The sequence below is a fragment of the Hirundo rustica genome, chromosome 2 (genome assembly GCF_015227805.2).
Source record: "Hirundo rustica isolate bHirRus1 chromosome 2, bHirRus1.pri.v3, whole genome shotgun sequence".
NCBI lineage: Eukaryota > Metazoa > Chordata > Aves > Passeriformes > Hirundinidae > Hirundo > Hirundo rustica.
In genome coordinates this window covers 80,574,405-80,588,911 of record NC_053451.1, presented here as the reverse complement: position 1 = coordinate 80,588,911, position 14,507 = coordinate 80,574,405, and the positions used below count along the sequence as shown (strand labels likewise).

At 46.1% G+C, this 14,507-nt stretch overlaps 1 protein-coding gene across 3 annotated transcripts in view; it reads left to right on the top strand.

Moving 5' to 3' along the window:
* Positions 1-362: 362 nt before the first annotated feature.
* FGF14 (fibroblast growth factor 14) overlaps positions 363-14,507 on the top strand; it is a 395,796-nt gene continuing 381,651 nt past the window's right edge. For 2 of the 3 annotated variants that reach the window (XM_040054759.2, XM_040054757.2), the window contains exon 1: positions 363-1,002. In XM_040054759.2, coding sequence (XP_039910693.1) covers positions 795-1,002 — 208 coding nt within the window. In that variant the 5' untranslated portion in view covers positions 363-794. The remainder of the gene's footprint in view (positions 1,003-14,507) is intronic. The other variant, XM_058419210.1, reaches the window with a different exon arrangement.

The window sequence follows — 14,507 nt, the reverse complement described above, 5'->3', positions numbered from 1 at the left end:
GGGACGGGGGTGCGCGCCCGGCGGCCGGCCCCGGGGCAGCCCGCCCGTGCTGCCCGCGGGCGGTGCCGGGCCGGGCCGGGCCGGGCCGGGCCGCACGTGGCTACGTGACGGCGATCGGGGGCCGGCGGGGCTCGGCGGCTCCTCCTCCCCCGGCGCCCGCCGGCGACTGGGCGCCGAGGCTGCGGCGGGCGGCGCGGGGCGGGGGTGCTGCCTCCTGCGCGGCGGAGCGGGCGCAGCGGCAGCCGGGGCCGGAGGCGAGCGGCCCGCGCGGGCGAGGGCGGGCGGCGTCGCGGGGCGGCGGCGGGGGCTGCGGGGCATCGGCGGGGGCTGCGGGCGGGGTCCGCGCCCGCGGCCGGCAGCGGTCTCTGCGCCTCAGCCGGGCTTCGCCGGGTGCTGGCGGTGCGCTCTCCCGCCGCGGGGCTGCACAATGGCAGTCGTTCAGTAGGATGGATCCTGCCGTGGCTTTTGTTCTGCAGATCCACCCATCCTCCTAGCAGTCAAGTACCAGGCTATGGTTTTCTCTCTGGGGATCTTTCTTCCGCGTTTTGCCGGTGTCTCCGATGAGGTTTTGGCCTCGGCTGGGATTTCACTACCTTACTTTTCGTTTGGCTTCACGCTGAAAAAAGGGATTTCTTATATTCGCTCTCCACGCTTTTGGTTATAATCCGGTGTTGGTCTAGGGGGAACAACCGTTCAGCCTGGCTGAAAAAAAAGCATCCGTTGAAAAGTCTCAAAGAAATATACCACGTGAGGAAAAAAAACTGGGAGAAGATCGGAATATAATCGTTTTTTCTATGATAAAACTGGTGCCCCTCTTCAGGAGAACTGATCTCAATTTATTATTATGCAACCACAAGGATCTCTTCTTTCTCAGGGTGTATAAGCTGCTGGATTGCTTTTCGCCCAAATCAATGTGGTTTCTTTGGAACATTTTCAGCAAAGGATCGCATATGCTGCAGTGTCTTTGTGGCAAGAGTCTTAAGAAAAACAAGAACCCAACTGGTAAGCAATCCATTGCAATGCGTTGTTTTTCTTTAATGCTACCCTGTCTGTTGCTCGCCGAGGTAGATCTGCAATCCTGCTGAGGGGAGAAGGGGGGATATATCGAGGCCAGCGCGGACATGCATGTGCATACGTGTATGAATAAGCAAGGAGCGGTTTGTACTGGCTTCAGCCCCTGTCACCACCGAAAAGGGGTAAAAAAATAAAATCGAAGGCGACCCTCTCCCAGCCGGCATCTCCTAGTTCCTATGTGCTATTTCCAAGGAGGAAACTTTTATATCGCTACCCTTCTTGAGGGGAAGGCTGCAGAGCCTCCCACTCCCGACCCCGATGCGAGCCCCCCCGAGTCAGTTTTGGGAAGAGGAGACTGGCTCTCCTGTGCTGGTCTTAGCCGGCCCTGCCTGCGGTGGGTGAGTGTGCCGGGGCTCGGGTCCTGCACAGCACTTTCTGAATAGCTTGCAGTATGTCACCCCACACGCACACACACCCACCCTCCGCCTCGCTCGGCTTTCTAAAGTGAAGCCAGACACCCCCGTCCCCCGGCCTGGGGGCTCCCCGTCATCGCTCACCCCCGGCACTCTAGGCCGGGAGGGTGGTGGGTGGTGAGGAAAGGGGATGGACACTTTCTTGGGGCCCGTGCCCAGACGGTAACTCAGCCAGCCATGCCGAGTGGCAGCAGCAGCACCGCCGGGTTGGTTGTGCCGCTCCTCCGCCTCTCGCTGCTGGGATGACCCCTCCGTGCCACACACCGGTGTCTCTGCGTCCCTCTCTGTGTCTGCCTGGCAGCCGGGATCATGCGCTTCGGTTCAGCCCGGCTCCGAGGGGGAAACTTGCAGTACATTACATAAGAAATGCAAATGCAGGTGCTCTGGGCCGCCTGGTCCCTGAGGGTCACGCTGCTGCTGTTGCATCCCTCTCGCTCGGGGCGTCCGTGCGGCCAAGCCCGCGGCTTGGCCAGCAAGGTGGGCGAGAAGGGATGTTCGGCTGGCGGTGGACCCGGGAGCTTTTCTGGGGAAATACCGGCCCTTCCTGCCGGCCTCTGGTCTCCCACTCCGCCTTGCTCGCTCACCCCGGCCGGCAGGTTGTCTGCAAGCACTTGCGTGCCTGGGGAGGCGAGAGCCGCCGGAGCCCGGGCTACGAGGGGAGGGATGCCGTGTGTGCGCGCTGGTGTGTGTGTGCCGGCTGCCCTGCAGTGGCAGCTCCCGAGCAGGAGACTCCTGACGCTGGCACTGCAGTGTAGTAGATCATAGGCTCTCGTTGCCTGACGCCCCAACATCAACAAGCAGCAGCCGTGGCAGCCCGCACCCCTCTCCTTAAAGGCAGCCGGGGTGCCGGCTGCTGCTTTGCTCGGCTCAGGTCCGCTGCAGAGTCTAGGTGGGCACCTCGGCGGATTTACCCTTCCCCGCCCCCGGCTTCCGTTTGCCAGCTCGTCTCGCCCCTTTCCCCCCCCGCCGCTGCCGCAGCAGTGAAAAGCAGCCACTTAGCATACCAAAGAGGCTGAAATGCCCCGCCGGAGGCTGCGCTTAGCCTCCCGCAAAGTGCCCTTCGCTTCGCTCGTCCCTTAGCACTGCAGCCAGCCTGGGGCCACTTCCCAGCCGTGTGCCCCCCCCGGGCGGGATCGGCCGGACAGCGCCAGGACGGCAGACCACCTCCTGGCCGCCCCTGGGGATGCCCCTGTCCGCCTGGCCGGGGCACGCAGGCAGGGGCCGTGACCGCGGGGACAGAGCCGAGCGGCGGCGTGGCCCTGCCTGCCCTGCCCGCTGCCGGCGCTCCCCAGCCCTCGGGGGTCGGCTTCAGCGCCGTGGTGCTCTGGGCAAGAGGCGGTGCTCCTGAGGAAGGGATTTGGAGGGGGTGCAGCAGGGGGAGGAAGAGGGCTGGTGGTTTCTAGGCCTTTCAGTTTTTTTACTGGGGGCTGAGGCATATAACCTTCCCCACGCACCCCCTGGTGCACCTCCTAAGGATTCGTGTCCTTTCCTTGCGGAGGGCAGATTGTCAAGACGTCGGCCCCTGGAGCCGAGTTGTGTCCCTCGGAGTGCCAGGCAGCACATCTTTCCACCTCCCCGGGGACTTTGCCGCACTTACCTACTCCCTCTGCATGGGACGAGTGGATTTGGGTGGCAGGAGCGGCACTACACCCCGCCGCCACCCTGCCTTGCCCAGGGCTGGACTGCCCCGAGGAGGGCTGACCCCTCTTCTGAGGGAGTGGGGGGAGCACGTCTAAGCAAGCGAGGTGGGCAGGGCGAGGGGAGCGGGCTGGGGTCGCGGAGGGGGGCCCTGGCGTGTGCCACCCCTCCGGCCGGGTCCGCCGTCCGCTGCCCGCCCGGACAGCCTGCGCTGCTCTGCTCCGCTCCTCCTTGATCTCGTCAGAGCAGCCGGGACGCCGAGCCCAGCCGAGCCGCAGGCCCCGTGTTGGCACTCCGTTCCGGGAGCCGAACTGCGGCTATCTGTCTGAGGAGGCTAATAATCCGCTTGGCAGGATTAGCTGGTAGCTCGGTCGCAGGAGCTGTTGCTCTGACGGCAGATCATCTCCACTGAGGCCGGGGTCGCCCTCGGGAGCGCAGGAAGCCGGTGCCGCGATGTCCATCCTGGCTGGTGCCCCCGGGCCGTGGGGCTCCCCCTCTGCGGCAGCTCGCAGACCCCTATCCCCGCTGCGGCACAGGGCGCCGCTACCGCCCCCGGCCCCCTTTGCCCGCCAAACTTCGGGAGCCGCTGGGCTTTTCAGTCTCAAAAGGCATCAAATGAGCGAGCATCTGCCGCTGATCCAACCGTGCAGAAAATCCAGCAGGTTAGGCAGCTAATGCTGGCTGTAATTGCAGTTTATTTAGATATTTTCGGCCTGCTGCAGGTTTTTTTTTTTTGTCCCTTCCGAGAGCTGGTCCATTTCCAGAAACGGGACTGGGTGGCTGCTTTCCAAATGTTCTCTGTTTTGCGTTTCCTCCTCACCGCTGGCTGCAGCCCCCCTTCCATGTGCGGACCCCTCCCGGGCTCCCCCGCCATCCCCGGGGGCCTCGCCCGCCGGCACCGGTAACCGGCATCGGTCGGAGCTCCAGAGAAGAGGGGCAAGTGCAGCAGGGAAGTGTGGGGAGTCCGAAGGGCTGTGTGTAAGTCTCTGGCAGGGTTGCATCAGGAGGCTCTGGTTTTATGGTTGGCTGAAACTCCATGGTTTCAAATGTGATATCCTCGATAGAGGAGCAGTGTTTGATTGCTGCAATTATTATCTCTTTACATTTCTTCATGAGGAGAAAAACTTTGGGAATCAGTAGGAGTGGCTGTGTTTTCAGCTACTGAGTTTTTTTGAGTGTTCGTGAGTTTAATGGTACTAAAATCAATGAAGCCCCGTGTATCTGCAGTGTCCTGTATCTCGTGCAAATGTTTGCCATGTGTCAGGTTCCCTGGGCCTCACTTGCTTCTGTAATTATTTCTATCTAACTCTGCCCTTCCTGCTTGTCATACGCACAGAGAGGACTTTAAAAAGTGCAAGACCAAAGGGACTTTTTCCTCACAAATAGTTAAAAACTGCTCCAAACCCTAAGTCCTGAACCAGGGCTTGTTAAAATAAGATGCTGTCCTCCTGGCTTTCTCACCACCATCCCCAGCCTCCAAACTGGGTATCTTCAGCTAGGGAATGGCAAAGTCATGGGGAGAATTTGGGGCCTGAGGAGAAGTGGGGAAGGGGATTATCTCTGGTTGCTTTTTGAAGCACGTCCAGCAAGTGAATAGATTTTTTTTATCAAATGACAGCTGTTTGGGTGCCCACGGGAGGTGTGTTGGCTGGAGTACTTGATGCCCCCACGGCAAGAACCGCTATCACATTTCACTCCCGGTGGCAGCCCAACAGAGGATGGATCAGGTTTCCTCTCCATTCACTTCCAAGGAGAAGCATCTCTCCAACACAGTCAGGGATGTTGACAGGAGAGTAGATGGCAATTGGCATTACTATAAATATATTACTGATGGAGGATTTAGTTTAGGAAACTAGTATCAATCTCACATCAATTTCAAATGCAAAACCTGTTTAAAAAGCTGTATGTCTGAAATCCAGGCTGCAGCTGGACCGGAATCTCTGCATAGTCCCATGTTAATTTCCTACCCCATGAAATAGCTTGGCTGGTATTTCCTGGTTGCTAATAATTTTGAAAAAGTTTATAAGCACAGCCACGTGAAGATCCGTTTGCCATGGAAGCTTGTGTCTTGCCCATATGTGCCTTTATCTGAATTCTGAAAAATATTTGGTCTCCCCACTGTTTTCCTTATTCCAACCTCCCACCAAAAGACAAAGACAGTAGGAGCTGTGGGATCAGGTCCTTGAAGTTTCTTTCATGCAGGTCTGAAAAGCAGCTCTGACTGCTTAAATAAAATAATTCCTGTAATAGGAATAGAGGCATGGTCTGTTTCTCTTGCTCCAATGTAAAACTGCCTATTTACATGTATTTCACCTATTGAAGTTTTGTCCTCTATGGAATACATTTCCTGAATTTATACAAATTTAATTATTCTTGATCAAATTAAATTGCGTACTCTACTTATTAAGGGGTGAAATTTATGCATGCTCATGCATCTCCCTACTGTAATAAAATGTTTGCACCTAGTTCAATGTCTGCTAATGACAGACCATTTATAAATGAATTCAAATAAAAAAAGGATGACTTGGGCTTAAAGAAAATTCAAAAAATGTATTTACAGATACCATTGGTTTAAATATCTCCATGTATGCATTTTTCGTTTGAGCTTGATGTTTATTCTACTTAATCTTCTTGGATTATATTAAGTATATTAATTGTAAGTTAAAATTCTTATTGACTTCAAATCTAAAAAGGAGTGATTTAGGCATTCAGAATTTGTCCCTTTGTAAAGATTTTCTGTCCAGTAAATGCCTGTAAAAATATAATCTGGAGATGAGACAGTTGCTTGAAATTGGAAACCAGTTTTTCAAGAGGACTTCATAAATCTGATGAAATGGGAATTGGGCCCTTACACTGACACTGTGGGTGCATTTTGTAGCTGGTGGGATCACTACTGAGGTTTTCATAGGGACAGTCAACATTTAGGATAAAATTCTCTGAGTCTAGGTTGCGGATGGATAAATGAAGTGATTGTGTGCAAATTAAACTGAATATTCACAGATGCTTGCCAAATGTGCCTCTAAACAGTGAGTCCTGCTGGAGCCTGTTTCACTCAGTCAAGGATGATCTTGTTGCTTGGGGAGCAGTGATTTGTTTCTATATCTAGTTCTGGTTTAGATGGCTTTTGTGATTTTGGACACACTATTAATTACCTGTGCCTTCCCTTCCTGCTTGCTAGAAATTGCAGGCAATGTCTGAACACTGCACAAGTGTGCTGATGGCCCTTTTGTTTGTTTTTCACATTTCAGTGAATGATAGCTTTTCAAAGATAAATTACTAGTTTGCTGAACAACTCACTGAGTAACAAAACATTGAACGGTCATAAAACTTTACAATCTCTGCTGTGAAAAGAAAAAAAAAAAAAAATGCTGAGATGTAGCATGAGGCTTGATGTACAACTAATGTATCCAAGAGCTACTTGCCACTGTAGAGAAAGTGTATATGTGTATACAGTAGAAGAACAGTTTACCTGGAAATAAACTTTGTGGGACTGCACTCAAGTTTAATTCAGAAAGAGCCCCCTTCTTGCACAGAGTATGCTTCTATTGTCAAAGCAAATTGAGCTGGGAAGAAAATCTTTTTATTGGAGACCATATAATAAAGTACTTAAAAGAGTATATTCATCTTCAGACTGGCTATTAAAAAAATATACATACATACATATATATATATATAGATAGAGAGTGTTCTTGAAGTGGATCCATGCAGTAGATCCACCCAGAAGTACTGAAAATAATAATTACGAAGGGAACTGATAGTGTTTGGCACCATGATGGACTGAACACACGGCAAGCTAAATGTAAGTGATGTATTCTTTCTAATATATTCTGCAGCAAAGATAAATGGTGTGTGAAGTTGTTACCCAAAACAGAAGCACAGTGACTCTGAAGAAGAACTTTTTCTGGCAAAAACTTCAAAAATCATTAAGTGAAAGGCATTTAATGGATATATGGAAGGCAGGTTTGGTGTATTTGTAGCATATGCTGTTAGAAGCATTCACATTAAATAGTAGCAAGGAAAGTAAGCAGTTGATGGTGAAACTCACCAAGAAGTAATAATAATAATATCTGTAGAAATATTCAATGCAGAAGCCAGATTAATAACCCTTTCTGCAGTAAAATTCAACTACTAGTTTAGCTACCATACTGTAGTGAACATAATCAACATTCTAATAGTTTTTGAGTTAATATTGAATGGTCGTGTGGGTCAGATGACAATAGGCAGCACACAGTTGCTGGCAGAAATTGGTAGTCTGATTTTATTGTCTGTTTGTTGTCTTTTTACTCTGACATATGCTTATTTGACTTTTAGCTGGAAACAGCATGAGGAATTGCACTGAACAAGTTTAACGCTTGCATACGGTCTTGGAAATTACTTGGCTTAATCTTTTGGTGGCACTAAAATGAACCTGGACCTATCAGACAGTAGAACCAAACCAAGGTTAAACGTTTTAACTCCACTGGAATTTTTTGGCTTTTTCTTGAGGACAGTGATACAAATAAACTGTAATCCTCTATGGAAAATGTTGTCCTAAGGAGATTCCCAAAGGGCCTGTATTTTATTGGCCTGAGAGAGGAATAGACTTTGCTTTTCACTGAAATTCATTGTGACATCCATGTTTTTTTGTGTATGGCTTTGTCATCTGGAAAGATAAGAACATGGTGAGGATACAGAATGTGCAGGATTTGTGCCTTAGCTGTCGAGCATGTCCTGTCACCATCTCCTGGGCATTAGGTGGTGTAAGAAAAAATGCAAGACATGGGCAAATCTTTGGGTTTGATCCTTCCCCTAATCTGTCCTCTCAGTTTACAGCTGTCACTGGACTGTGAAGTTAGAGCTTATATTCAGGTCACTGTGTGTAGTAGCTTCTGAAAGAGCTATGCAACTTCAGTTATCAAACAACATTTCTATTTTGGGCATCAAAAAACCTTGCATGGCAGCATGCTCTACATAACCACATGCTGTGTGGAAAGGATGTGGAGGGCTTTGCACTTTCTGCGGCTACTCCTTCCTTCGGTTGAAAAACAGGGGCTAACACTGCTATTCCTGCCCCGTGTTTGTGATTACTGATTATGGTGATTCAGTTCATGGTACCTTCTGCTTCCTTGAACTGTCCTGAAATCCTGGATGTTTCTATCATCTTGGTTCCTGTGCAGTAGAACTTGCCTTTGCTGAGAGTATAGGGTATCTTTGGCTTAGGAGGACAAAAATGAGGCATCAGCTCACACAGCCCTTTGGATGAGCTGCTTTTGTCCAGCTAAAAGAAGTTAATTTCTATGGATTTTCTAGGCCTATGGGACAAGGAAGTATCTCCTGAAAAGGGCATGTTTTCACAATGTCCTTTCTCTTGAGGGAAGAAGTGGAATATTATTCCCATGAAGAGGCTTTTAAAGAATTAAGCTCTAGTGTGACTGAAAACTAGAATTTCGTACCACTGTTGAACGGTTTGAACAGGAGAGACAGCTTGCATATAAAAGCAGACTTCTGTTTGCATATAACTCTCTTGCTTCTCAGCAATGCTAGCAAAGGAAATATACAGAAATTTCATTGCCCTTTAATGAAGTTTGAGACGAAAATGCTAATTTAAAGAAGGCAAGTTTGCCAGACTTGTTACTCTTTCAGTCAATGTATTTCCAAGCATGTCCCGCTACAGTCAAACAAAATGCCCAGATTAAACAGTTCCCAGTTCGTGCTTCTCATTAAAGAAATGTGCTATGGAGCACTACCATTGCTCAGTAGTTTCTACACATATCACTCCTTGCTCTATAGGTACATTTATTGACATTGAGTAAGATGAAGAGGAACGACCAGTGCAAAACATAGTGGAAAATACATTTAAAAAAAAAAAAAAAAGTGGGAAAAGATGTGGAAAAACTATAAATCAGGGAAATTCTTCAAGAAAATCTGTTTAATAATGAATACAAAAGTATCTTATAGAGTAACCTATCAGGAATATCTTAATGTGGATTAAATTAATAGCAGTCCCTATTAATTTGTAGTACTAATGACACAAAGACCCACTTTACTGTTCTGATTTTCTTGGAACTGGAAATTACAAGTCAAACCCAGACAGCTAGTAGTTCCTGAGAAACTGAACCTAAACATGATGCAGGCAGATTATCCCACTAGGAGATCAACCCAAAATCTCAGATGTGAACTACCTTTAGGATGTCTAAAACCCAGGTGCAATTTTGTGGCTTGCACTCTTACTAAAATCCATATTTTTAAGTAGTATTAACAAGTTGATTAAAATTTGTAAATCTTTGTACCCATGAGAGAATTCTTCTTAGTCACTTGCTGTTTTAAATCCCTCTTTTTTTTTTTTTTTTTTTTTTTTTTTTTTTTTTTTGTGTGTGTGTGTGTGTGTGTGTGTGTGTGTGTGTGTGTGTGTGTGTTTGTCCCCAAGTGAAAGAGACTTTCTGCCTCAAAAAATCTGGTTATACAGGGTTTCATAACCAACATTTGCTAGTCTCCCAGCTTTACTCATATGTTTATTACCTCTATGAATAATGACCTTGATTCATCCCAAACTCTGTGATCTCCGTTATAGCCTCTCACATCTCTTTGAGTTTTTTCACCCTCTTCTTATCTCACCTTTTTACTTTGGATAAGGTTTCTGAGGAAAATTAGCCCTCAACTGCATTTCTTTCAGATATTTTTGAGTCCCCTCTACCACTTTGAATAACTAGCTAGTGACCATGAGAAGAACAACTGCACAGGATTATTTTATTAATGATATAACAAGTATTTAGGATGGATGAAGGGTAGGCTGATGGACTCATCTTTTTTTTTTTATTTGGCATGAGCTGTATACATTGTTTTCCCACTTGCTGCTAATTTACAGCAGCAGAATAATAGCAGAAGTAAAGAAATGCAGAAGCTGTAAAGCAACTATATTTGATTAGGAAAAGACAGTAAAATCAGCAAGAGGATTTAGAAGACCTAAGAACAAATGTTATCCTTTTCATTTGTTTTGAGGGGCATTTGTGGATAATACTTGCTTGAGGATAAAATGGTTTGTGAGAGATTCTGCTGTTAAAGCAGGACTCCTCAGCATCCAGGGAAATTTTCTGGATATTCCTGCTGAGCATTTCTGATTTGTGTTTGTAGGGAGTTGGTTCCAGCTTTGTCTGTTCACTTAGGTGCTATGTATCTCCTTGAAGCTTGTGGCCATGGCATCCTGCAGAAGAGATCCCAGAGAGCTGCAAAACCTGTGTGGATGTAAGGCATGCCCCATATTTCCATACCTTCAGTAGGGTACAGACAGAGTAAACCTGTGGTTTGAATCTTGGTCACTTTTGATTCACCTTGCTCACCTTTGTGCTCACTTTAGATAGCTTAGTTTAGAGACATTATTTTATGAGAGGATTGTAACCTGCCACTTCAGTGCAGCCTGCTCCAGGGTTTCTGCTGACCAGGGACATCAGTGGCAGAGCACACACACTGTGTGTTACTAAACCCTGCGTTCTGAACTGTTGAGCTCTGGCTATATGCACAAAGTTTTGAAACATGGCAGAGATGAGTTCTCTTGCCTTTGAAACTTGTAGCATGGTATCTTCCATAGAACAGGGTGTCTGAAAGCAGTATGGGATTATTTTATGGCAAATATGTTATTATGCAATGTTTGTATGGAAGAACCACATTTTTTGAAGGTGATCTTAAATTTTGTTTTCAAACTGGACTTTAAACTCAGATAATGTTTGTGGAATAGCAAAAATGTAAGAGAAAAAAAACTGTTGTAGTTTCATAAGGAGTATATATCTGGGTAAAATAAATTAGTTTACTCATGGTAGGAGAAATTTCCACCAAAGAAGTGGGAATAGTGGAATTGTGGCTTTCTGTTCTAGTGTCTTTCCTCATTTTGATTCATTTTTGCAGTTTATATGAAATGATGTATCTGAAGCATTACTGACATGGAGATGAATCCAGTGTGCCACAGTAAGGTATTCTCTCCTGACTAAAAGTTCTCTGTGAAAGCATGTCTTTGAAGACATTAACCTTCTTAGCACTTTAACATCATGGATGTGGATTTTTACCATTTCCATACACCACCAGATGAAAACACTCTCTAAGGGGCTCCTCTGGATAGTTACATAGATATGGTGCTCTCATTAAAAAAAAAAAAAAAAAAAAGTCTTTAAACAAAATGAGAAATAAAATTGAACATAAGTATATGGAGGTAAACATCATCATAGTTTTAACTGTAGGGTTACTAAGTTTCTCTCAGATGCTGGATGGGAATGATTTTATTCCAGTTGTGCCAGCTGCCATTGAATGAAAGTGGAGGTTGGAGATTTGGACCTTATAACTAAAGCAGAAATAAGGTGTACATTGTGCAGTCTGGGTTAAAATCTTTTAAAACTATCAGAAGTAACAGCAAAACAAGGGTTTGTTATGTTTTCTGGGGCTCCTTTTCCTTGGATTTCAGTGGCTGTCTAGGGTAACTACGGTCTTGGTTGGCTGCCAGAAAGAGCACCTGCTAATAGATTTAAGACAGAAGATGAGAAGAAGACAAATACTAAGCCCTTGTAGTCATATATGTAGGTTAAGAATTTGGGGGTGGAACTTGCTGAAGTTAGAACAAAAGTAAGTCAGAATGTGATGTTAGTACATTAGGTGAGTTTTTATCAGGGGCTATGTGGATGATCCATGAATAGTGTGGGATGCTCTCTCTCCCACTTATTCTCAGAGGGAGATGAAAAACCAGAATGACAAAAGAAATTATAAAGTAAATAATAAAGGGATTAAAAGAGTCTATAGTCATTTAGACAGGTTAGTGATAGAGAGTCCTACAGGCAAGCAGAATTTAGAAATTTTTGAAGCTATTTATCAATTGAAGAGCAAATAGATCTGAAGTTTAAGGACGTTTTCATGGAAAACATCTATTTCTAGAAGTGTTTCTTTCCAAGGACATACAAGAGAGTTATATTTGAGAGTCTAACTTCTCTCAATTTATTCCATTTATAGCTATCTTGCTAAAGGTGAGATATCCTTGTAAACATTGCTTTGCTATTATACATGAAGCGTGCTCCCACGCTCCCCTGAGTCTACCAGCTGTCACTGCACAGCTCTGAAAAAGTGGCCTCCAGGGTGACCTTAGGCTGAGTGTCCAGGCCCTCCTGCCTTCTTGCTGTCACATGGATGCCCTGAGAGCCTCCTGTGTGGCAGCCCTCGATGCTTTGGACCTGCATGGGTGTGTGGAGTCCTGTGTGTGCTGCAGCTGCCTGGGTTAACGCCTGCTGGCTCACCTGCAGGAGAGATGATGGCACAGGAATCAGCTCCTTAGGGCAGCCCTCAAGCTAAACTGAAACAGCCTGTGTAGTTGCCACAGCAACTGCTGGGGAGAGGAAACCTGTTATCCCCCTCCAAACTGTTTTACAGTGCAACTTTTAAAATGCAGAATGCATACTTCCATGAATCTCAAGCTGTGTAAATCTTTGTGCAAGACACCCTAAAACCATAAAAACTATAGAAGAAGGTACTATAGGTTCGGCATTAATTAGCATTTTTCGTCCAATAGCTCATTAAATTCACAGTCAAACAGGTCAGGAATGTTGGGTGCCATTCAGTCAGTCCTTGTAGATGACCACAAATCTACATCAAGAAGCCTACACAGGAGATCTTCAAATAACTTCAAAGGGAAAGCCAGTCTCTTCATCAACAGTTGGCAAATCAGAATTGTGAGTAAGAACTGTCCACCTTCAGTTTGGCATTGATATCATTCTCCTGCCTTAATCTCCTCCTAGTTGTTCAAGAACATAAGACTGAATTTATATTGCTTAATTAAAAAAGGCCAGGGATTGATCCAAGTCCAAATGGCTCTGGCTGGCTCATGTCCTCACCACTTACAGTTACCACCCTCCCTGGCAGATTAGCTTGGAGAGAGCACTCTGAGGTGGTGCCTGGGCCTTAAGGAAGAGTTTGTATGACTAGGGCTCTGGTACTTCTTTAATTTAACAGTCTGAACACAGCCAGAGGATCAGAAAAACCTTTCTTACTCCCAGTAAAAAAAGGCAAGCTCTGCTTGTAGGGTGGTTTGCATGTGCCCCCATCTTCAGAGAGGAACCTGGACTAATAACAGCATAACACTGTCCTGGACCAGGTAAGGGGTTATTAGAGCTTCAATAAAGTGGATGAATCCCAGCTTCATCCTTTGAGGAAGGAGTACCTAGAAAGGGGCTTCCTATGGGCCCTTGGTTAACCTTGTGCAAAGCTGGTGGAGGAAGGAGAGCAGAGTGTACCTGCTTCCGAGCAAGTCTGGCAGCTGAGCAGCAGAGACCTGAGTCTGCAGGGAATGAATCATAACGAATTTCTGAGGAGGATGATCCAGACAGGAAGAAAAACTCAATCTTGCTGGGGAAAGGAACATATCTCCTCTTTTTTCTCTCTTTCACAAGAAGAAGATGGAGTTCCAGGGCAAGGAAGAGCTGAAGGGTAGGAGATTTCCTCTGTCTCTGAATAAAATATTTTTTCTTCTGCTTCGCTGTCTTGTACTTCCTTTCCTTCTCACTGACCTTATTTGGGATCATCCCTTCATTTGTGTGAGCATGTGCGATAAAACTTGTTGGCACTATCAGTCATTTCAGTAACCTGTTGCCTTACTGCACACCCACCTTCTATTTTCTGATCTACATGGGCATCAACCTGAATTGTTGCTGCACGTGATTCTTGATCTTCCTTTTACTTCTCCCTATATGGCCACCAGTTGCTCTCTTCCCTTATATAGTTGTGAGGAGATGAGTAAAGAAATAGGGTTTTTTTCTGATTATTGATGCTTTAAATATGTTGGCAGACTAAATCTAGTCACAGTCTATGAATTTAAAGGGTCTGGCTTATAGTCTGACAGTATGGTCCAGAATATTTGTGTGTTTTTCTTAATGAAAATTGGGATAAAGCAGTTTGCATTTTGTTTTTGTTTGGGTGGTGTGGGGTTTTTTATACTTTTAGGGAAAATAAGTTTGTGGCATGTGGAATCCTCTGATTCTTCTCTGTAAGGATGTACAGGTCATAATTACTCTTGCATTTAATGTTAAATGTGAAAAGATTGAATGTAAGCACTAAGTTCTTATTTTTCATCAATCCCTTGAAGACCCCTTAAGGTGACTGTTCCTTTACAGGTTGAATATCTGAAAAAACTCAAGTATCACTGTTTAATCTAGGTCTAAGAAGGGTGTTGCATTTAACAGAGATTTTTATGTTTTCATGGCTTACAATAAAAGCAGTTATGAAAAGCTCTTATGATGTTTAATGCAAAACATTTATGTTTTGCATTAAAATAAAGCACAGTGGGGGCCTGTATTCAGCCTGTTAGCTTGTTAGAAAAGACTGGGATTTCCAAAACTATTCTAAACACCCTGACTTTGGAAGGCAAGTCAAATCTTC